The sequence below is a fragment of the Cryptomeria japonica genome, chromosome 10, assembly GCF_030272615.1.
Source record: "Cryptomeria japonica chromosome 10, Sugi_1.0, whole genome shotgun sequence".
Taxonomy (NCBI): Eukaryota; Viridiplantae; Streptophyta; class Pinopsida; order Cupressales; family Cupressaceae; genus Cryptomeria; species Cryptomeria japonica.
In genome coordinates this window covers 87,184,078-87,207,198 of record NC_081414.1, presented here as the reverse complement: position 1 = coordinate 87,207,198, position 23,121 = coordinate 87,184,078, and the positions used below count along the sequence as shown (strand labels likewise).

Below are 23,121 nucleotides of genomic sequence, written 5' to 3'. Positions count from 1 at the left end.
GGATTCGGCAAAAAAAAAAAAAATTTGGGTACGGGTACGGGTTCGTCCGTACATATATATATATATTTTAATTTTTTTTAATATATATATATATATGTTCAAACTTCAAACATCAAAATTATATATGTTCACAGTTCAAACATACAAATATGAAACATCAAACATACAATGTAACTTTCCCATACAATGATACATAGATGATAACAGATAAATCATAAATCAATAAATCATAAATCCATAATTGCCAATGCCAATAAATATTCTGAATTAATGGCTTGGGTTGGATGCTTCAGATGAAGATGAATATGGAATTTAAATCCCATAGATGGCTTGTAATTTGAATGTTTAACTTTATACTTTATTGTGTCATGACATTTTCACATTTTGAAACTTGAAACTTGAATATTATTTTTTTTGCAAATTATGAATATGATTAAAAATATTGTTTTTTTATTGTTTTTAAATGCTTGCTAACCCGTGGGCCCCGTTTTTGGGAACCCACGAGCTTGGGTTCACCCGGGTCCTCCTGGGTTCGCCCTGGGTTCCACCTGGGTCCTGCCCAGGCGGCTGGGTTCCCTGTGGGTCCTGCCATGCAGGACCCACAGGGAACCCAGCCGCCTGGGCAGGACCCAGGTGGGACCCAGAGCGAACCGGACCAGGACCAGGACCGGGCACGGACCAGGACCAGGACCCAGCCAAAATAGGGGAGAACCGGTATCTGAGCTATTTGGAGAACATCCTAGCTAAGGACCTTGATATGGATGATGAAAACATAACAAAGTAGATGATAGATTTCTGATTTTTGGTTTTTGTTTGTGTATCAGCATCAAACTATCAATATTTTTAAAATTCAATATGTAATGGTAATCTGATATCAAATATCAAATATGTAGTGTGAATTTTTAACTCTTTGACACAATGACATTTGGCATTTGTGTATTTAAACTTGAAAGTTAATATTGATTTGTAAAACTTTGCCACTGTTCTTGTTTTCAAAGTTCTATGTTATGATATTTTTTGAAAATTACAAAATTATACTAAATAAAATTGTCGTCTCCATGTAGCCCCGTCTCCTATTTTTGAAAATTTGACGTACTAATACCAATACCCATCTCCAAAGTCTCCAAGTACCTCCATCTCCTGGAATGAATGAATAACATAGGTCAAGTTGAACATGGTGATAACTCAATGATGAACAATGAGTACCAAACCGGTACTGAGAGGGGGGGGTGAATCAGTACAGGCACAAAAAGTTTTCTTGAACCGGTTTGACTGCAGACAGTGAACTTGACTGACAATCACTAACACCGGTCAAAACCAGATTACCGCCAGTTAAACACAATGCGACTGTGAAAGACATAAACCGGAAACACTTGTATTTCCACTTTATCCTTGTGCATAAACAGGTAATCTACCATCAAAAATATATAAAAACTTGCTAGATCAACATGATTCACCACTAAACAGGAAATAACAAAACATCACATGAAAGAGGCATCACACATGACACATATTTTTCACATGGAAACCCAACTGGGAAAAACCACGGTGAGGATGATGAATACCCACAAGCTGTTTTTGAACTCTTTAGAAGTCCGCTCTGTTAGGAGCCTAGTTTGGTTAAAGACTGTTACAATAGAATCTGTTAGGAACCGATCCTGTTAGGGATCACCCAGTTAAAGGATGGCTAGAATACCCGGTTAAGGGTTAAACCCTGTTAGAGGTTACCTTATTAGAGGATTTTCTGAACTCAATGGCTTTGAGTCATCCTATTAAAGGATTTACAGCAAGCTAGTTAAAGCTACCCTGTTAAGGGATTTTCCAACTGTTGAAGAGGTTAAAGATCAACAGGTATTACAATGATCTGGTAACAGCACACAATGCCAATGCAGATCCGGTTTAGTTCCTTCCTTCTGCACACACACTTTGCAGGTATCAAATCTCTTATTTGGTCTGGCAAGAATCACGTATCTCTGCACTTAGATACACACACAACATTTGCCAACAACCTCAACATGAAACACAACATCGACCTTATACGAAACAGATAGGTCGGAAGCAAAAACCATAAACCATAAACATTTAGGTTGAGCAATTCAGTCGGTTCAATCCTGACCATTGAACACTTTGCATTTGAATACAATGGTCTTGAACAGATCTCAAGACAATCTCCATCGTTCATTCTTCACCGCTTCATGGAGGCGGTAACCCATCACGCATTCTCCACCATTTGCAGAGACTTCGCACATTCCCGAGGTAGATAGGATCAATCCCCTTCATGCAAGATCCTTCATGCGCACAAGGCTGACGTGGCAACACGATCTGATCACTATCACAATGCTAACTCATCACACAATGTCATCGGTTGAGTCACACAAGCTCAAGACACTCCAACCGGAAACCCTGAGGCTAAGACTACCAACCGATAGTCATACCATATTAAACTTTAATAGAAAACATTCCATATGCCGGTTCACATTACATCATACCGGTTCACAACATTATACCGGTTCACTTTACCAATTGCTTAACCGATAGTTGCTTAACCGGTTCACTCTTCAGCATATTGCCGGTTCACTCTTCAACATATTGACATCAATGACAACATAATATCATCATGTCAACATACTCTGCACAAATGCCAACACATGGAAGTTGGATGGAGGAGCCCTTTATAACAAGCCTAGTCCACATTGCAGTGTTCCTTCATCATCCAGATGATTTGAGCGTACTTCAATGAGAGGTGAGATCCGGGAGCAAAATTTGACTATGTATGCTAAAATTTCCATTGCTCCTTCCTAGGAGCGAATTTTATTTCCATTGCTCCTTCCTAGGAGCGAATTTTACTTCCATTGCTCCTCTTTAGGAGCGAAATCCCTTTCTAGCCCTTCAAATCACCTGAAATTGCCCCTAGCTATCATGAGATGTCTTGGTTTGAGTAAAGGATTCGATCTTTGATCAAAGGTCTTGAATTAGGGTAGTGTTGTGACCATTTCACACATCGCCCCATCGCAAATGGGGACCCCCTCTTTTTGCTTGTTTTTCGCTTGTTTTCGCTTTCGTTTTAGGGTTTTGTTAGTCAGTTAGTTGTCTGGATTTAGGGCTAAGCCTTAGGGTTTTAAATTTTGCCTTTTCAAGCCAAAATCCAGTCATTTTTGAGAGCTTTTGAGCTTTCTTTTCTAGAATGCAAATTTTGAATGCAATGATTTCGCCAAAATGGTCTAATTTTCAATTGGAATGTTCATGCAGAGCTTAAACTTGTCTAAGTATTGACCGTCAATGTGAATTTTTGTCTGATTGAATATTTTGACCAAATTTTGACTTTTTTGAATTTTGATCCTAGGTATTGGAATTGATTTGTTTTCGCCTCGTGAAGTGTGGAAATGTGAAAAATCTTGTTATTTTGGCCTGTAGGAGCAAAATCGCTCCTGTCCCTCAGTGAAGGACGGGAGCTCATTTTCAAATATCTCATCATTCTTGCAGAGTCCGGACAAATTTTACGTTTGAAGTGATAGAGAACGACAAGATCTTTCATTTGAATATAAATTGAAGATTTTTATGAGCACAAACATGCCTCCAGGAGGAAAATCGCCCCTGTCCCTCAGTGAAGGACCGGAGCTACAATTCAAATTTCGCCTTGTCCTTGCAAGATTTTGAAAACTTAATGATTTGAGGACGTCCGAAGGAAGATACTTTGCCAAATGAATATAATTTGAGATGCAAAAAACGAAGGAAAATGACCTATATTGACTAAATCGCTCCTGTCCCTCTCCAAGGGACCAGGGCGAGGTACCTTGTAGCTCTCGTCCCTCTCCCAGGGACCAGAGCGATTTCCTTCATTTTGCAAAATCCAGACAAGGGTCGGGGCAAGTTTACGTTCAAAAACAAGGGAAAACATGAGATGAGCACATTGAATATGAATTGAAGATTTTTGGGACGTCCATACCAGTGTTAAATGCCTAGTTCGCTCCTGTCCCTCAGGAAGGGACCAGAGCGATTTTTGATATAATTGCCTTTTTTTGCAAAATTACAAACAATGTCAAGGCTTGGGCGGATAGAGGGAAGAAGGACGAATCCGTTGAATATAAACTTAGAGCATGGCAAAGTGAGATGAAAGCCACAAGGGAAGGATCGCTCCTGTCCCTCTCCAAGGGACCAGGGCGATACAATGGTGATGATACGTCCCTCCAGAGTTCAAGGTCGTCCCTCCAAGGTTCAAGGCCGATCCAAGTCAGGACGAAGGGTGGCGAGGACATTTCAAGGCATTTCCATCAAGCGCAACGTTGCAAAGGTCATCACATGGAAGGATTTGCACTCTAAAGACCTAGATCGCTCCTGTCCCTCTCCAAGGGACCAGAGCGATATCTACATAATGGCGTAAATTTCAAAAGGCAAACAAGTTTCAAGTTACCAAGAGGGTCGAAAGGACATCATTCCACGCAATGAAGATAATTGCAAGTTGGTACAAACAAGAACAAGCATATTATGATGAACTTCGCTCCTGTCCCTCAGGAAGGGACTAGAGCGATATTGATATATTAGATTAATCCATGCAAGATTTACGTAAAGACAAAGATACGCAAGGTTACATATGCTCCAGGACATCGTTTGAAGATAATTTGCAAGAGTTTTAAACGTCCAAACATTGCTAATCGAGGTAAAAGTCTCCCATCGCTCCTGTCCTTTGGACAAGGACCAAGGCGATACTATTAAAACACTCCCGTTCCTTCAAAGATCAAGGCGAGGCGAGGTTAGGAAGTGCGAAGGACGACATTTGGAGGACATTGCAAAGAGGATCGAAGTTTAAAAGTCGCCAAGATTAATGAGAAATAATGGATCGCTCCTGTCCCTCTCCAAGGGACAAGGGCGATGGTCCCTTTAATGCATCCAAACACATGATAAAAGCGAATGGGAATAAGCGCAAAGGACACAAGCAATGATATTTCGAAGGTCAAAGATACAAGATGAACATGAAGACATGGAGATCGCTCCTGTCCCTCTCCAAAGGACAAGGGCGATGTTAGACAAAACACATGATATTTTTGAAAATCACGTTAAGACAAGGACGCACAAGGTTCTAAATGGCATCTGGAAGATAATACAAGGAAAGGATCGTACCAAAATGAAGAATTTCAAGCAAAAACATGGAGATCGCTCCTGTCCCTCTCCAAGGGACCAGGGCGATAATGGTCATGGGATGCATTTGCTCGCACAAGAAAAGAAATCCAAGTTCGAAGGACCACCAGATGATCGATTTGGGACGTGGAAATGAAGGAGTTGAACAAGAATCTAGACCAAAATCATGGATCGCTCCTGTCCCTCTTCAAGGGACCAGAGCGATGAGGTACGTCCCTTTATTTTCATATTTTTGGCGCCAAATTAAACAATTCAAATTTTCTTTAAATGCTAAATCAATTTAAAAAATTGAAAATCCATTTTTATTGGCATTTAATATGGCGTTAACATTTATTAATTATTTTTTGCCTTATTTAAAAATCGAAATTTGCAATTAAAAAAAAAAAACGCAAGGCATTAATAGTTAATTATTTAATTAATAAAAAATCGATTTGAGCGCTCATATATGGAGGTCGGCCTTGTTATGTCATTGCAAATCATTTAAAAAATGGTTTTATTTTTATTAAGTCGGCCTAAGGGGTAAAGGATGCAAGCGCTATATAAGGGGGATAGAATTATCATTTTCTACATCATTATTTTACCTTCCTTCATGCGAGTTGACAAGAGGCGAATATAGTGCGAGTTTCATTTATCCAAGGTGGCGCGCTTAGACATTCCAAAGGTGGTGCGACTTCAAACTAAAGGTGGCGTAGACATTCCCAAGGTGGTGTGAGGCGTGCGAAGTGTGTTTGAAGAGGTGCGAATTGCATTGAAGATCAAAGGTGGTGCGAATTCGAAGACCACACCAAGAGCGAATTTGAAGATCCATCCAAGACCACGCCTAAGGCGAATTTGCTAAGGACTTGGAGATTTATTTGTGCGAATTTGAAGATCACATTCTCTCCAGAGGTGGCGAAATCAAATTTGAGGGGATCATATTGAAGATTATCTTTATACCTCAATTTTGCCTAGGCAAATTTTGTTTTTGCATTCTAGAGTTAGCTCTCTATCGAGGTATGGCGTTATTATTATTATTGTTTTATTCATTCATCGTCATATTTCAAATTTTGAATTTTAAATCTCTTAGCTCAATCGTTGTATTTTAGGAAATGATAACTCTAGGGACTTATCATGAGGTTTCCTAAAATCTATCTCTCTTATCTACGTTATGTATTGCAAAATCTATTTCTTATAATGAAATGTTGTGTAGGTATGGCGACCCCAAAGGCGGGAGCATCCACCAGTCGCTCGGCTCTCATGAAAGAAGATCAGAAGACCGAAGAAGTGGAGACCAAGATCGTGTCCAAGTGGAGCAACGTTGGAGATACAAACTTGGGAAACTTTAGCACGAAGAAGTTCCGAGAGGTCCCTTACATCGGCAAGCCATCACCTGTCGCCCGGAGAATAATAGAGAGTGGCATTATCAAGGCGGCCGGTTTTCCTCCTGCTATTCAGTGCCACGAATTGATGATCGAGTGTGCCCGTCATTACAATCCACAGTCCAGGACAATTGTGTCCAATGAGGGAAACACTTTGGCGTACCTTTCAGAGGAGGCCATAAGTGAAGCCTTCCATCTTCCAGAGCACAGGGACATGATATACAAGAGCATTGAAGGAGCCAGATCAGTGTACGATGATGATCCAGATGCTTGTCTAAGCATAATCAACAAGAACTGGCTACTCAAGAGTCGTCCCCGTCTGAGCAAAGTACCGAACATACCACACCGGATTGATTTCCAAGAGGAGTACAGAGATTTGATTACCATGCTCAACAGAGTTACAGGAGCACCTCATGCCTTCTATTTTGAGAAATGGATGTTTTATTTCATCCAGGTGATTGTTCAAGGAAAGGGAACAATACATTGGGCTAGGATAATTAGCCATTGCTTAGACGTACAGTTGAGAAGACTCAGGGCTACTAAGTCCTTCCACATGAGTTCATACGTCATCTATGCCTTAATCAGGAGCGTTGAGTACGCAGGACTACCTCACAGAGGAGTGATTGGAAGAGGACCCGGCGAGGTCAGAGTTTGTGAATCCTATACCTACTTGCATCATCCACCAGGGAAGAACTACAAGTTAATCAATGATACTTTCACGATGAACATCACCAGGACGTTGCAAGGAGGGATTCACAACAGATTATCTCAGGATGCCCAGGAGTTAATCAAGAGGTACGGTGCTTGGTTCATTCAGTTTCCCAAGTTCACTTACATTAGAGTGTATGGATGTCCTTTACCTCCATACATGTTGCCGAGGTACCCTACAGATAGAATTGTGTTACTTGAAGTAACAAGGCAGTTGGCAGCATATGTGAAGGCATTCAGACACAGGCATCAGAATGGAGTTCAGGTACCTATTATTTTGGGTAATTCAGTGGAGGTATGTCCTAATGTCTTAGCCATGGATGACGCAGAGAAGGAGTTAGCCTTGTATCCTTTTTCATCTTTTGCTTGGAGGAATAGTTTTGATCCTCATGGACATTTAGAGGAGACAGTCGGTAGAAGATTTAGACATGAGTACCAGATTGAAGATTTTATGATGAATCTCCTAGATGATCTCGAAGTGAAACGAAAGATACATTCTAGATTGCCTTTGGATTTCATCAGGAAATGTAAGATTTACAGAGTAGCCGACCAAGCTCAGGACAACGGCAGGCACATCCAATCTTCATATGATAGAGAAAGCAAAACAATAAGTTTGAATTGGAATGAGCCCGAGGCCGTGGATTTAGATGATTTGATGGCACCAGTCTTGTCTTGTACTCGCAGATGGGTAGACGTTCAGCATCAGAAGTTGAGAGAACAAGGCATAGCTATGTCTTTTACTTTGGAAGAAAAGCCAGCCGAAGGTGGAGCCAGTGTTAGTGAAGGCAATCCTAATCCTAGGAATTCAGGTGAAGGTAACCTTCGATGTGCCAGTGAGGGCAATCTCCATTCGAGAGGTTCAAAGAGAAAGGAAAGATCAGAAAAGAAAGGGCCTTCCAAGAAAAAGCAAGGTGCTAACAAAGATCAAACACCAGGTACTTCTTCCAGGCCAGAAGATAGAACAGTTCGAGTGGAAGAATCCATGGAATCGATGGTACAGAATGACAGACAGGAGGAAGAACAGGCACAGCATGTTTCATCCGATGGATCTCTCCAAGACTATGATTTAGATAATGATAATGAAGTAACATCTCCTCCCAGACAAGAAGAAGTAGTACACCAAGAAATTCAAGTTCAAGAGACAAGATCAAATATCCCAGATTGGTTGAAGGAAAGATTGACTAAGGTGATCGTAATTGAGGACGAGGACAGTGCAATTGATCTAGAGAGCCTTGTTGGACGCTCACATATGACAATAGAGAAGAAGAAGGCTACAAAGATGTCCAAGATGATTCGAGATGAGACTGGATCTAGAAAACTGCAGATAGCTACACCGGCGGCAGACAAATATGAGGGTGAGATCCTAGCAGAAGACTATCATATACAGACTATTGAGTTGGGACCATCCACAGCAGAGCAGACTCTAGATGATGCCACCGACACATTTGAGGCATTGAAGGACAAGTTTAGAGAAGAAGTAGAAAAGAATAGAAAGCTTGAGAGAGAGGTCGGTGCATGGAGGACATATTTCAGTCACATCAATGAACCTTTGGGACGTCAGGATCCAGTTAGATCACCATTGCAGGCATTGCCCCTTCAATCAATCAATGAGGCAGAAAGATTCAGGAACCTGGTCCAGCGTACATGTGGTTGGATGGATAGATCTCACACGGTGGCCATTGAGTTTGTTACAAGGATGTCGAAGATCACCCATCAGGCTATCCAAGTTCTTGAGATAATCCACAGATTGATGGCAACAGTAGCTGCATTTGCCCATACCAAGGACGTTGTCATTCCTGTCTTGAAAGTTATAAGACACACATCCAGAAGAATTTTAGTACAAGAGAGGATCTTGGAAGGTGATTCTCACAGTTTGTTTCAGTGGTCAACCTTACTCCATATAAAGAGTGTTCTCTTTGAGGACATCAGTGTTAGATGTGGTCAAGTTGAGGAGGTGATCAATCCGATCCAGGACAGAGTATTTGAGGTACTTCGTACCATTCTTGGCAGAAGGATCGAGGTCGAGACAGATGTGGATTTACAAGAGTTTGAGGATAGAATCACGATCATCTTTCGCAAGGACGCAGATGTTACAGATAAGCAGTATGATCAGATGTATGCCACCATGCTCCTGATTGATAGAACAAAGGAACTTGAACCTACTTGGGACGCAGCTCTTCTAGATGCATTTGATCAGGTTATCCACTTAGAAGAGAGTATCAAGAATCTTCCCGAGATTCCAAGCACAGAAATCGAAGGAATCGTGGCAAAATTCATTGCATATGCTAAGAAAGAGAATTGGAAAGGGAATAAGATTCTAGATGAAAGGTTGTTACAGATGACATGACATCTCATTTCTCATTGGTTGATACCTCCTAGATTTTTGTGCCAAATTTAATATTTGGCTATGTATTTAATATTGTTCAGTAAAAAGGAGGTCATTTGTAACAAACCCTAATTAGGGTTTAGGTGTCATGATCTTGTCCATTGATTTACTTTCAATCTGGACCTTTCATTGTAACTGGGGATGCTATTTATACCCCCATTTTCCATTTCATTTGATATAGAATAGATGTAATAGAGTAAGAGAAGAATAGAAGAATAGTGAAATAGAGAGATTAGAGTTGTAAGCAATTTTATTTTGTAGCAAGATTGAGTCTTGAAGAGAGAAATTCAAGCAATTGTTGTATATGATGACTTGGAAATCAATAAAATATTGAAGTTATGGTGTTTTGTTGCAAGTTTCTTAAGTTGTCTTCATGGTTGTTGGATGTACTTGAATCACGCTCAATCAAAGTAGTTTGTTAATTGGAAAGACTAAGTGTGAGATTTGATATTTGGTAGGATTCGCTATCCAAACCACTAGCTTCTTGCTGATTGTAGGAACGCCTTGCGTGGTCGACTGGAAAACATTTTGAGTCCTTAACCTTCAAGCATTTTCGCATCTAGGATATGTACCTTCGTAGTAGTGTCCTTGGTCATTGATGCGTTGAACACCATTATTACCTTAGAAGATCGCACTAATTTCAATTGAGTTGTTATCTTATGGCAAAATTGAAGTTGGTTGAGTCTTGCCAAATCTCATTCATGCTAAGTCGTTCATAGGGTTAGGCTAGATTAGACTTCCTTAAACCCTGTCTTTTTTCCATTTTTTTTGAAAGTTCCTTTTAGTTTAGTAAAATCTTCGAGCTTTTGGAATCCGTAAGACGCCTTGAAGGAAACAGCAAATCACATCATACCACTAAAAAGCTTGTCCACACGTGGAGAACCCACTAAAAGAACCTTGGAGTCCATCTAACTGATCCTTTTCGCAGATCTTCAGCAGTTAGAGACTATTTTCTCAAGAGAGGATAAGATGCCTATTGGTATTTTATTCTGTGTATGATTGTGTATAAAAAACACGTCAACAGGTAGTATGGGGTTAACTTCCTTTGCTCCTTCTCAGAAGCAAAATCCTCTTCTATTGGCCACACATTGGAGCGACTTGATCTTCTTGAGCATATTAGAGGATGATGAGCTTGTTTAGTGCCTTCACAATAACTTTAATCACTCAAATTCATCAAGTGCATCAATATTTTGACTAAGGAATGGAGGGAAGATGACAAATTAAGATCACTTCCATTGCTCCTTCACAGGAGCGAAAAACACTTCCATTGCTTTCCTTTGAGAGAGAATTTCCCTTCCATCGCCTTGGGTTGAGAGCGAAATCGCATTCAAGGTAAGTATTGAGGTCTTTTGATGTATGAAAGCTAAATCCTCGAGTGCAAATTAGTAAGACCAAGCTAGAAGGTGAATTTGAAAATCATTTTCATTGCTCCTCTTTTGGAGTGAAATCCTCTTCCTTTGCCCCTAGTTGAGAGCGAATTTGATTCTAGAGCCTCACATGAGCATGGTTTGATGCATTTGAGTTGAGAAAATGAATGTAAGTGAGCGAAAGTGAGCTAAGTGGCAAAATCGAGACTACTTCCTTTGCTCCTCTTTTGAAGCGATTTTCACTTCCATTGCTCTCCTTTGGGAGCAAAATTTGCTTCCTTTGCTCTTGGTTGAGAGCGAATTTGCCTCTAGACCTTACATTGACCGTAATTTGACACACTTGAGTTGATAGAACAAAGGAAAGTCAATGAGAAAGTGTTAAGCTTCAAATTGGAGGCCATTTTCATTGCTCCTCAATGGGAGCGAAATTCTCTCTAAGGCGTTCCTTAAGGCTAATTTGACACATCTACACACTAGGAAGGCAAAATCACAAGGTCTAAGTTGATGCAAAGGCAAGGAATTGATTAAACCTAGCTAAGAGGTGAGTTTAAGGCCCACTTCCTTTGCTCTCTGACAAAAGCAAAAAATCTCTTCCATTGCTCCTTGTTGGGAGCGAATTTGTGTTCCTTTGCCTAAGGTTAGGAGCGTAATTGCTTATAGAGCCTTCATCTAAGTTAATTTGATGCCTTCACTTGCATAGATAGCAAAACACCCAAGCTTGAGTCGATGAAGGGCATAATTTGATTAAGTGTGAGAGAATTTCTATTGCTCCTCTCTAGGAGCGAAATGTCCTTCCATTGCTCCTCATAGGAGCGAATTTCATTTCTATTGCCTCTTTCCTGGAGTGAAATCATCTACAAGACGTTTGGTGAAATGAATTTGACAACTCTTGCATATGAAGACTTAAATTCAAGAAATGAATTGATGAATGGAGAGCAAGAATTTGGCTAAGTATCAAAATATTTCCTTTGCTCCTCTCTAGGAGCGAATTCTTGTTCCATTGCCTCCCTTTGAGAGCGAAAAGTTCTTCCTTTGCCCTTAGATAGGAGAGAAGTTGATTCCAAGGCTCTCCTTACGGTTATTTTGATCTATTTTTCACCCATGGATGATTGGAACCTAGAATTTGAGTTGATGGATTGGAGATTTTGAATGAAATTTTGGCTAAATAGTTACTTCCTTTGCCACTTTGGAGGAGCGAATTTCCCTTTTGCTCATTGAAAGAGATGCATATGCCAAATTTTGCTAAGTGTTAGAAAATTTCCATTGCTCCCTAAGTGAAGCGAAATTACCTTCCTTTGCTCCTCCTTGAAAGCGAAAACCTCTCTAGAAGCATTTTTTTGACAATTTTGAGCATTTCATATGGGAGAGATGATGATCTTGAGGTATAAGAGGGCAAGATTGGTGAAATTTAGCTGAAAGAGTTGAGTTTCTTACCATTTCCATTGCTTATAATTTGAAGCGAAATCCATTTCCATTGCTTGAGTCTAAGAGCAAACTTCCATTGCCTAGAGCATGGACCGAATTCTTGTTCCATTGCTCCTTTCTTGGAGCGAAAAGTCCTTCCTATGCCCCCCTTTAGGAGCGAATTTGCTCAATTAAAACACATTTGGTGCCAAACATAATTCAAATTCAAAAGGAAAATGTTCAAGTCAGCTGCCCTAGAGGAATAAATTTAATCTTATTTGCATGAGACTAAGTCGGCCTTCACCCTAAAAGGGCATATCCTTTCCTTAAGGCACCTATATAAGGAGACTCCAAGCATTCATTTAACCATCAATCCGAAGTGAATTTCCTCTCTAGCAGCAAATTTCAAGAGCAGACCAGCGATCCCAATCAACATCATTAGCAAATCTGATCAGCACGACAGAGAATTTAATCTGCAAGGAAGCACATCATTAGTGAGATCCATCACAAAGACAGCGAGTTCAGTCATCAACCAAGGAGCGATCTCCTCTATAGATGCACTTATCAAACCTGCAAATCACATCAAATCAGACATTATATCAAATTAAGAGATTGTATAAGTTATATATCATGTGTGCTTAATACCATCTTTTGTTTATTTTGCAGGAATAACTAATGAAAAGGATGGAGAAGTGGACTGGAAGCAGCATCAAGAACACTTCAAAGAGACGGAAGAAAACTCAAAATGCTATTAGGATGAAGGACTCCAAACATTTCAACAGCTGCAACATGAAGCAAGCGTAACAACAAATGGAGTAGGATGCCTTCTAAGTTCTCATTCTATCATGGAGATATGAAGAGATCAAAGAAGTGCAAAGGAGAAGTCATACAATCACCCCAAGGCAAGATAGGTGAGCAAGGGAAGAAGGTAAAACTTCCCACCATCATCATCACATCAAGCTTTGAGCAAGTGACTAATGTTGAGTATCAAGAGATATCTCTCAACATCCCTTCATGATGATCTATCAAGTCTACAAGTGCAAGTTGAGGTGGCATCCCAGTCACTACTCACCAATCAAAGGAGTTCCACATCAGCACGTTCGGATTCAATGAACCAAGCTCATCATATGGAGGCACGAACTTCGAGACACCTACCCTCGTTTTCTATTGGTTCACATTCAGTATTGAACCTGAATGTAATTATCTCATTGGCCAAACTAAAGTTTGTTGTAACATTCATTGTAAAATCTCGACCATTGATCTCAAATCAATCCAGGCCACTCATTGTAATGAGCTCTCTATATAAAGCTCAAGTTCTTCATTTGTAAAGATTAATAGAGGAATAGTGAATAGTGAATAGAATAGAAGCGAATAGATAGTAGCTAGAGTAGACTAAGAGGAGAAGGCAGAAATTGTTGCCCAAGTTGTTAATAAACGTCCTTTTCATTGAAGTTATGGTGGAATGTGTTGTTTCTTTGCAAAGTGCATGGTTTATTGTTGGACCTTCATGTTAGATAATGATAATTCGATGGATGAAATAAGTTGTGAATGATGAAATCCGTTTGTCCACACCAATAGCCTCTTGCTGATTGTAAGGGTGCCTTGAATGGTCAACTAGATTTATATGAGCTTAACTTCAATTGCTCCTTGCCTCATAGATATGCATCGTCTTGATGATGTTTATGTTGTTAGTAGTGATTTGAACATCATTTTGCTCTCCTTAGAAGATTGCACTAGCTTTGTGGAGTTGTTCTTTGATGGCAAAGCAAAGCTTAGTTGAATTTCACTTAATCATTCATTGTCTCTTGCATTCTTAGGATTAGATTAGACTCCCTAAATGCTATGCCTTTTGCCCCTTTTTATTCTCCACGCAAGTTGATAGAATTTAAGTTCTAGCAATTCAAGCATTCATGTACAACATAAGTCCCCTTGTGATCCCAGCATTATCACATCAAACCATTGAGCTTATCCACACGTCATGACCCGACATATAAGAACCCTGGAGTTATCTCAAGTGATCCTTAAGTGAATCTTCAGCATTTGAGAGACTTTGATCAAGAGAGGATAAGATACTTTTGGGTATTTTATTATGTGTTTGCATGTGCCTAAAAAACACATCAACACAATGTTAATGGATCAAAAAAATATATGTTAAAATAATGTTGGATAATGTCTACAAAAACCAACATGCCAACAATGTTCCAAAAAGAAACTATTTATTTGTACTGCTCACCCAATACCACACTATACCATAGCATGGCAAATGCACCTTTAATCTCTTTTGCAAATAACAATAATAACTGACTCTAATAACTAACGTTGCGATTTCGCACAACCCTCATGCTCCTTTGCGCTACGAAACGCTTTCTCTTCCCTTACCTTTGGTGATGATTTTCCCTTTGACGTTGCTAGTAATGGCTCGGGTGATGCAGTAGCGGGCAAAGCTGAGAGGGGTTTTATTTTTGTGCAACAACGTGTGTTGTGCCCTAACTCTGTTAGGGTGCCCATGGTTCCTTTTTACCCTGTGAGCACCAAATCGTCTCTGCCCAAGGTTGTTCTTGGTGGAAAGGGGGCTTTTCCCAACCATTCTTCAGTAGTCACAAGTTCTTCTAGTGTGATGATGCAAATGAAAGCCTTGAATGCTATCAGCTCCTCTTGTGGAAGACCCTTGATTTGATTGAAACCCACCTCCTCATGTAATGAATTCATGATGCTGGTCCCTTTTGATGTTGCAATGTTAGCCTTGATTTATCCTCCTTTCACTACTTTCAACCTTAAACATGCTGCTCTGATCTTCTTCCAACTAGACCTACCTCTCCAAATGATTTGCTTGTGCCTGAACTATGCTAGGCAGATTCTCCATGTTGCTGTTGCAGCGTTCACTATCATCTTTAAACCTCTTCCAGACCTACAAAACAAATAGGTATTGCATCAAACATACGTGAAAATACTAATCTTTCTCTCAAACCTCTATTTCCTATTTGAAGTGATGGATATTTGAATCCCCCTTGAGGTCTGATAATTGTTTCTACTGAGTGGAAATCAGACTTGCTGCACCTCATAACTTACTTAGGCCGGGGATTTGGAGGGGCCAAGCATGTGCCTAAGAATGTGCCGGTCTTTTGGAGCAATGAGGAACACTAACAAGAATGTGCCATGGATTTGAGGTCATGAGGAACATGCCTTAGGAATAGTCGGGGATTTTGATAAGTCAGGCATGTGTCATGGATTTGACACCGTCAAGCATGTGTCATGGATTTGGAGCAGTCGGGCATGTGGAAGGGTATGAGGAATGTGATGTGGGTCTGAAGGTGCAAGAGATGTGCTGTGGGGAAGGAGGCATAAGGAATATGTGTCTTTAGCTGTTAATTACCTTCATCTTGAGGACTTCTTCACTTAAATTTCTTTCAAGACATTTTCATCTTCCTTCACCACACAATCACATCTAAGTTTTCAAAAAAAATTCAAGTAATCTTGCGAGGTCAAGGTTCTTGGGGTGTTAGGCATATTCTTGATCGGGGATTTTGAGGTGTGAGGGATATGCCATGGGAAGGAAGTGGTCAGGAACATTGCTAAGGAAAGATCAGAGTTTTGGAGAGGTGGAGAACATGCCGTGAATTTAAGGGTGTAAGGAACATTGCCAAAGATGTGTCATGGGAAGAAGGTGATGAGGAAGATTGCATCATTTTCACCTTCAACATTGAGAGTCCTTTCACTTAATCATCTCCAAACAACATTCTTTCTTGATTTGCCAAAGCAACCACATTCAAATTTTCAAACAATTTTGTCACGGATTTAAGGCAGTGAGGAACATGCCTACTTAGACTGATTTCAGGCCTGATTTCACTCACTTCAAGTTTGCTTTTCCCCTTTTTCATCAACTTCTCCTCTGTCTTGATCAAATATCAACATTGTTCCTTCCTTTCTCAACACATGGATCATAAGGACAAAATCATTACTTACCTTCCTGCTTGCCCATGGATCAGGATGTGTGAAGAAGGTTCCTCATTCACCAAAGCAATCGCATCATCACTTCACTTCAATTGATTGCTCATCACTTGTGCACTCCAACTTAAGGAAATCCACTTGTTCACTTGATTACCTATCACCTAAGACCTAGACCTTGACCTGACCTAGAAGTTGCACTACATCTCCTCTCAAGCAAGAGGTTAATAGCTAAACATACTACTGCCAAGCTAGACGACTAGGCTAAGACAACTAACCTACGAGCAAAAAGTGGGGGTCCCCATTGGCAATGGGGCGATGTCTGAAAATGTCACAAAAGATCCATAGTGCTGAATATTTGAATCTTTTCATTCCGATGGTGTAGTTTCCTATGCAAGACCTACTTTATTTTCCAACATTTTCTTTGAGGGATTGGTATTTGTTGGGCACCTAATTGTCCCATATCCCATAAGAGTCAATATTAGACAAATGGGAATTCAATTTGATGGATACCTTGGTCCAAAGCTTTACATTCTGAAATTTGATAGTGCTTTTCTTATTGCTTACCTCAACTGGGGATGATTCTTTTTATAATTGCATTTGTCGTTTGCAGTATCATGAGACTGAAGTTTACTAATGATTTAGTTTTGCCTCTGTTTCTTCTTGTGATGCTGATTTTGAAGTGTAAGAAATGAATGAGTTAAATGAGCTGCTTTACCTTTCCTTGTTGCTGCACTAGTTGATAAATTTGTGCACGTGATTTTCCATTTTCACATGTGTTAAATGTAGTGTTATTCTCCTGCGCACCTTGTATGTCTTCCATTTCTTCTATCCCCAGGTCTGTAGAAGTCTCAAAACGGATTGAACGACTTGACTTGTTTGGCTGGCTAGTTTGTCACTTTCCTTTTCTTGCATAGGCCCTTTGACATTTATCTTCTTCATGATTCTCTTGGATTCTACAGGCCACTCCCATATTTGGGAGTTGCTTTGCATTACTCTAGCTGGTAAGGTGTTTCCTGCTTCTTGATTCTTATGATTCTTTAGCACAGGCTGTGATACAGGTAGGTCTTGTTCTTGTAGAGTGGGACATAACCTTGCCAGATGACCATGCTCACAACAGATCCAGAATTATAATGGGATGTTTAAAATGTTAATTGGTTGCTCCCACTCTATTCTTTCCGTTCCCAGCAGTATTTGATCAGTTGCTTCCACTTTATTGAGTTTATTCCTCCCATTTCCAGCAGCAAATGGTCTAAAAAGGGCTTTTACATATCTATATTGACAAATTCTAGCATAGTTGAGAACTCCCAAGAGCTTTGTAAACTAGAAAGCTGTAATATAATCCCCAATGCCAGTTTCCATTTTTCTTGGAGTGGTTCCTGCCTAAATTTGCTTGAGAGAAATGGAAGCCTTACCCATTCATGTCTTGAACTTGGTAAATCCTTGATTGAGTTGAAAGGAGAGGGCAACGATTTCATGAAAAGGCCAGATGTTTTCAGACCTAAGGAAACCCTCAAGCATGCGTTGATGTGTTGTTGAGGTTGTCATTGATGTCAAACTTGTTCTAGATTGGTCCGGAATGTTTGTGGTGCAAAGTTATCTTGCTATACTGTTGATGTTGCAGTTGTTCTGTTGGTTGTTCTAGAAGTGTTTGGGTCCGGAATCTGTTGCTGGTGTTGAGTGTTGTTATTATCTTCATTGGATATAGTTTCGGTATTATGGATATGATGATTTTGAGGTCCGGAAACATCTGTGTTCTCCGGGTGTTGTGGCATTGATCGTTGCTGTGTTTGATATGTTATGGGTCTCACCGTAGCTTGTGGAGATCCGGATTTGAGTTATTTGCTTTGGAGAGTATGTTGTTGACCGTTAATTGCTTATATGGATACGTAGTGTGTGGATATGATGTTGGTTATGTTCCGGTGATTGCAAATCAGTGAATTGATCTTTGGAAGTTGTGTTTTGGTCTCCTCTTTCTCCTAGAGAGGATCAGTGTGTGTATTTTTGGTTTGGATAGTGTATTTTGATTCAGGCCGACTTGGTTTAAGCTTTGTGTGTATGATTGAGTTGTGTAGAGAGGCAAGGAAGGAAAGTGTGATGAATATAGATGCGAGGATAATCAATGAGGTTCGGTAAAGAGCAGAAGAAGAGTTTTGTTCGAATGATATGCAAGTTGTGCTGAGACTGTGACAAAGACTTGAAACGGTGTTGGCAGTTGAGATCAAAGTTGTTGTGTTGATGTTGATCACTTGATGCATAGTTCAAGGACAACTTCATGATCAAGAGATCATTTTTTTCATATCATTTTTGTATCTTGCCCTGGGTGCAATTAGCTTCAAGTTTTGCAAGTCCTCTTTATAACTTGCCCCGTGAGCAATTAGCCTTGGTGTGCAAGTCCGGAGCAGTTAGCTTTTTTTCTTTATAATCTGATATACATCACTGTAGTTTTTCCCTATTTGGGTTTTCCACATATAAATCTTGGTGTTCATGTGTTGGATATGTGTTGTTGTTTAATTGTTTATGTGCTGCATTTAATGTTTGTTTTGGATTGATTCACCCTCCCCCCCTCCCCTCTCAGTCCTGCCTTGGGTTCAACAAGAAGCTTAATCTTTTCCCCACTTCAAGGAGAATATGGCAATGAAATATCCGTTTTACTGTTTACATCATCAAGGTATCTACAAACCAACCTTTTTCTAGGTTTTCTGTCCCTAGAGTCAGAGTATTTTATGACCTAGGAAAGCGAGCAGCCATTTTTTATTTTCCATCTCATCCATGAGGAATGTCACACTAGGAAGATTTTCCATGCTTAGATAGCAAACATTTTTCTTTTTTTTTTCCTGGGAAAATTGGCCTTATAACAGTCCTGTGGGAATGTTATTTTAAGAATTTGAGTAAATCCAGATCTGATAGGGCTCTTTGGAGACACAGAGCTGAAGTTTGAGTCTGGATGTTAGGAGTTTGAACTCTGAGAGGAGGACCTTTCAAGGGATATGGTAGATTAATAGTTACCATATTTAAAGCTATAAAAACCCAAGGTTACCTCCTAAAGATCTTGTATAGAGATCATTTGATAGAGGATGCTCACTGAATATTGGCCTTATGATAGTCCTATGGGAATGTTATTTTAAGAATTTGAGTAAATCCAGATCTGATAGGACTCTTTGGAGACAGCAGATCTGAAGTTTGAGTCTGGATATTAGGAGTGTGAACTCTTCGAGGAGGACCTTACAACGGATATGATAGGTTAACCATTAATAGTTACCATATTTAGAGTTATCTATCCATGTGTGATATAAAACATAAGGTTACCTCCTAAAGATCTTGTATAGAGATCATTTGATAGTGGATGCTCACTTTATTAAATATATGATTGATTTCAAAAAATAAAGACCATAATAAATGAGGGAATCACACCTAATTGTACTAATTACAAAAGGTGCATCCCAAGCTAGAGCTAAATGGCTGATGAAAGACACATAATAGAACATGTACATAATAGTCATAAATTTGTAGCTCTGATTGAGCTTAAAGCCTTGAAAATCAATAATACAGATAATTTATAAAAATTCATGAACAACTAGCACTCATAAAGCAAATCATACTTTTTATCTTACAATTCTACGATATATTATTATCATGTACTTTCCAGCTGTCTATCACTATATTATATGTAAAAGGTAAAAGTAGTTTCTGATCACAGCCAAACAAGGCACCAATTTGAATGAGACCACCCTCATGGGGAGGATTGTACTTTCCATTTGTGGGATTACTGAATGAGGCATAAATCACAACTCCCCTCCAGAATTCAACATGTGAACTCCTCTATGAAGCACAAAAACCTTCACCGTCAGGCCTACTCAGGCTATACATTTATACAATGAACAACTACAAAGAGGGCTCTGAATAGCATCATTTTCCCTTTTCGTACTTGCAAAATCCCCACATAAATGTATTGGCAGCCTCTACGCAGCACACACCCCATTCTACAAAGTCACATGGTCCATCCCATATCAAGTGGGATGAGGCATAAAAAGGTCATCCATTATAATGGTACTTTACCGGTTCTCACCACTAACCTGGAAGGATTGCCTATTGACATTTTAACGGGACAAAAAAAGACAAGGTAGTAATAGCTACATATCCAAGGATAGAGCACCTATAAACTAGGAATAGTTGCATGGTACTCATCCAGCAGAATAGTTGTCACAGAACTTTGGAGTTAATTATTCAGTTGAAAATGAAAAGAAAGACAACGAATAGCCTTACCTGAAGGGACTCAGTATTGCAGGGAGGGTAGACTCTTCTAATTCGTTGAGGTATCTTCCATAACAATTCAATATGAGATTGTGTCCATGATGAGTTTACCATCACCAAGTTTGAATATAAACCCACCCATCCATACATCCAAGTCATTAGCTTGTAGTATACTGCCTTAACTGCCGATAGCCAATAGCTGCAATAAGCAAGGAAGATTTTCAAATTAGTTATGTAAAATAAACTTAGAGAGATTCTTATATCAACATCAACTTGAAGCTTATTCATTTATTCATTTTATCTTTTCTATCTGTTGTCTGCAAGGTTACAGAAATTATATTAGAAAAGAACACTTAGAACAGGCATTATTCTTAGTATTAATAGAAGAGATCATAACTAATATAGATATCTTAAATACATCTATCTAAAAGACATTGAGAGATATCAGTTTCAAGGTGCCTATGTTAAATTTATGACATAAGTTAGATAGGCATCTCCAACCTGATATCCTAGTGTATTTTTGGATGAATGTATTTAACAAATTATTTTATTTTTCTATACGAATGTTAAATGTTAATATTTGAACTACTACAAATACACAAACAAACAAGTAAAAATATTAAAAAAAAGACAGCTATTTTATTTGCTTCAGAGTTATTTTATTATAGAGCTATTTTATATACTACATGTTGACTTAGTGGTCAGCACCTCCTTGGGGACTCGTGACATGGCTTAACCATGAATCAGGTTAAATCTAGCATTTGTATTGGGCATTGATAGTTCGAGCTTTTGGCACAACGGCAAACAATTCCAACAATTGGTATCAAAGCCTTGGGTCACGGGTTCGAGTCTCCCTTCAGTGTGTGCTGAAGGCTCAATCGGTGCTGAGGGGGAGATTGTTGACTTGGTGGTCAGCACCTCCTTGGGGACTCGTGACATGGCTTAACCGCCTCTCGTGGATCAGGTTAAATTTGGTGTTTGTATCATGCATTGATAGTTCAAGCTTGAGGCACAATGGCAAACAATTCTAACACTACATACATATGTGGACATATAAATTTTAATATTTATTTAAGAATTATTTTATTATTTGTGGGGCTATTTTTTTGGTAATACAATTGTTTTACTTTTTAATGTAACATTTAATTTTACTTTTGAAAATGCCACCATTGATTATTTCAGTAATTCTTTTGTTTTGTTTTTACTTTGAAAAGGTATTAAATCTCATATGCTTATGTTATTTTTTAATAGTTTCACTTGGAGTTATTAATATATATTTATATTTTTTTATGTATTGATAATTAAATCATAAATGTAGGGTCCAAAAAGATTGTATTTCATTTTTGTTTCATGGTCATGACATCAGATGCTTCTCACCCTTACTACCATTGTAGGTTATGTCTCTTGGCATAATTAGCAAAGCAAAATCATGACGTACATCATAGTTTATTCAAGTGACCCACTTTAGCTTGAAGATGCATGCGCTATGGTCTTCATCAAATAGGTGTTATGCCTTACGGTCAAAATCTTAATTTAGATCCCTCACCCCATTACGAGGATGTGTTGTGACCTTTTCACCAATCGTGCCATTGCTAACGGGGACCCCCTCTTTTTCTGGCTTTCTGAGTTGTTAGGTTAGGGTTTTGGCTGCTTAGTGGGCAATTTTGTGTTTCCCGTGCCAGAGTCTAAGAGTTATGACCATTCCTAGTGTCGTTTAGGGTTTTGAGGTTATAGGATCAAGTTGCAAACGTTGGAATTTTAATGATCCTAAATTTTGTCTAAGTGTTGACCTTCTTGAGCGTGTTTTAAACACGCACATCAGTGATTTTAAAGTGCCAAGGTATTTTCAGACCTTTTGGAGTTGTTTTCTCACTCCTAAGGTATTATTCAAGTTGATTTAGCACTCATCAAGGTATTTCATTGTGTTTCACTCATTTTTTTGGAAAATTTGCCCAAGTCCAGTTGAGTTTTATCAAGTTTTAAGGTTTTCTAGCGATTTTGAGTGGATAAATTGTCAAATTCCTAAGGAATATCCATATTCTAAGGGTTAAAAAGCCAAAATTCCATTCTAGAGGTGCCTTATTCCCTCTTATTCCTGACTACCCATGGTTTTCCCCACTCAAAATCCGGACTACACATGGGTTTCCCCTGAAATCCATACTGGCTATTGATTGTCCACCACTGTTTATCCATGCTTGGGTTGTTTTTCCCCTGGAAGCATCAAATTTGACTATGTGTCAAGATTTTGTCCTGACTGCCTTCCTTTTTCCACCGAGAGTGCAGATGAAGTTAAGGAGGATTCCATGCCTGGGTCGATTTTCCACCAGGCTATTTGTGACAAGTTAATGCGGATTTTTGTGCAGACTCTCAGTCCATACCCAAGTCGATTTTCCACTAAGAGCAATATGATGAATTTTGAGTCTGGATTTTCATCCAAACTAAGGTTGTTTTTCCACCAGGGAGAGTTTTTTGCAAATGAAGTGAAATTTTTGTGTGGATTCTTTATCCATGCACATATCAATTTTCCCTTGGCCTATTTTATGTGCATTTTGATGAATTTTAG

General features: G+C 39.3%; 1 protein-coding gene across 2 annotated transcripts in view; it reads right to left on the bottom strand.

Moving 5' to 3' along the window:
* The window catches only part of LOC131031523 (GDP-Man:Man(3)GlcNAc(2)-PP-Dol alpha-1,2-mannosyltransferase), a 116,278-nt gene that overhangs the window by 55,397 nt on the left and 37,760 nt on the right, over positions 1-23,121 (bottom strand). For both annotated transcript variants that reach the window (XM_057962658.2, XM_057962659.2), the window contains one exon: positions 20,571-20,757. In XM_057962658.2, the coding sequence (XP_057818641.1) occupies positions 20,571-20,757 (187 nt within the window). The remainder of the gene's footprint in view (positions 1-20,570; positions 20,758-23,121) is intronic.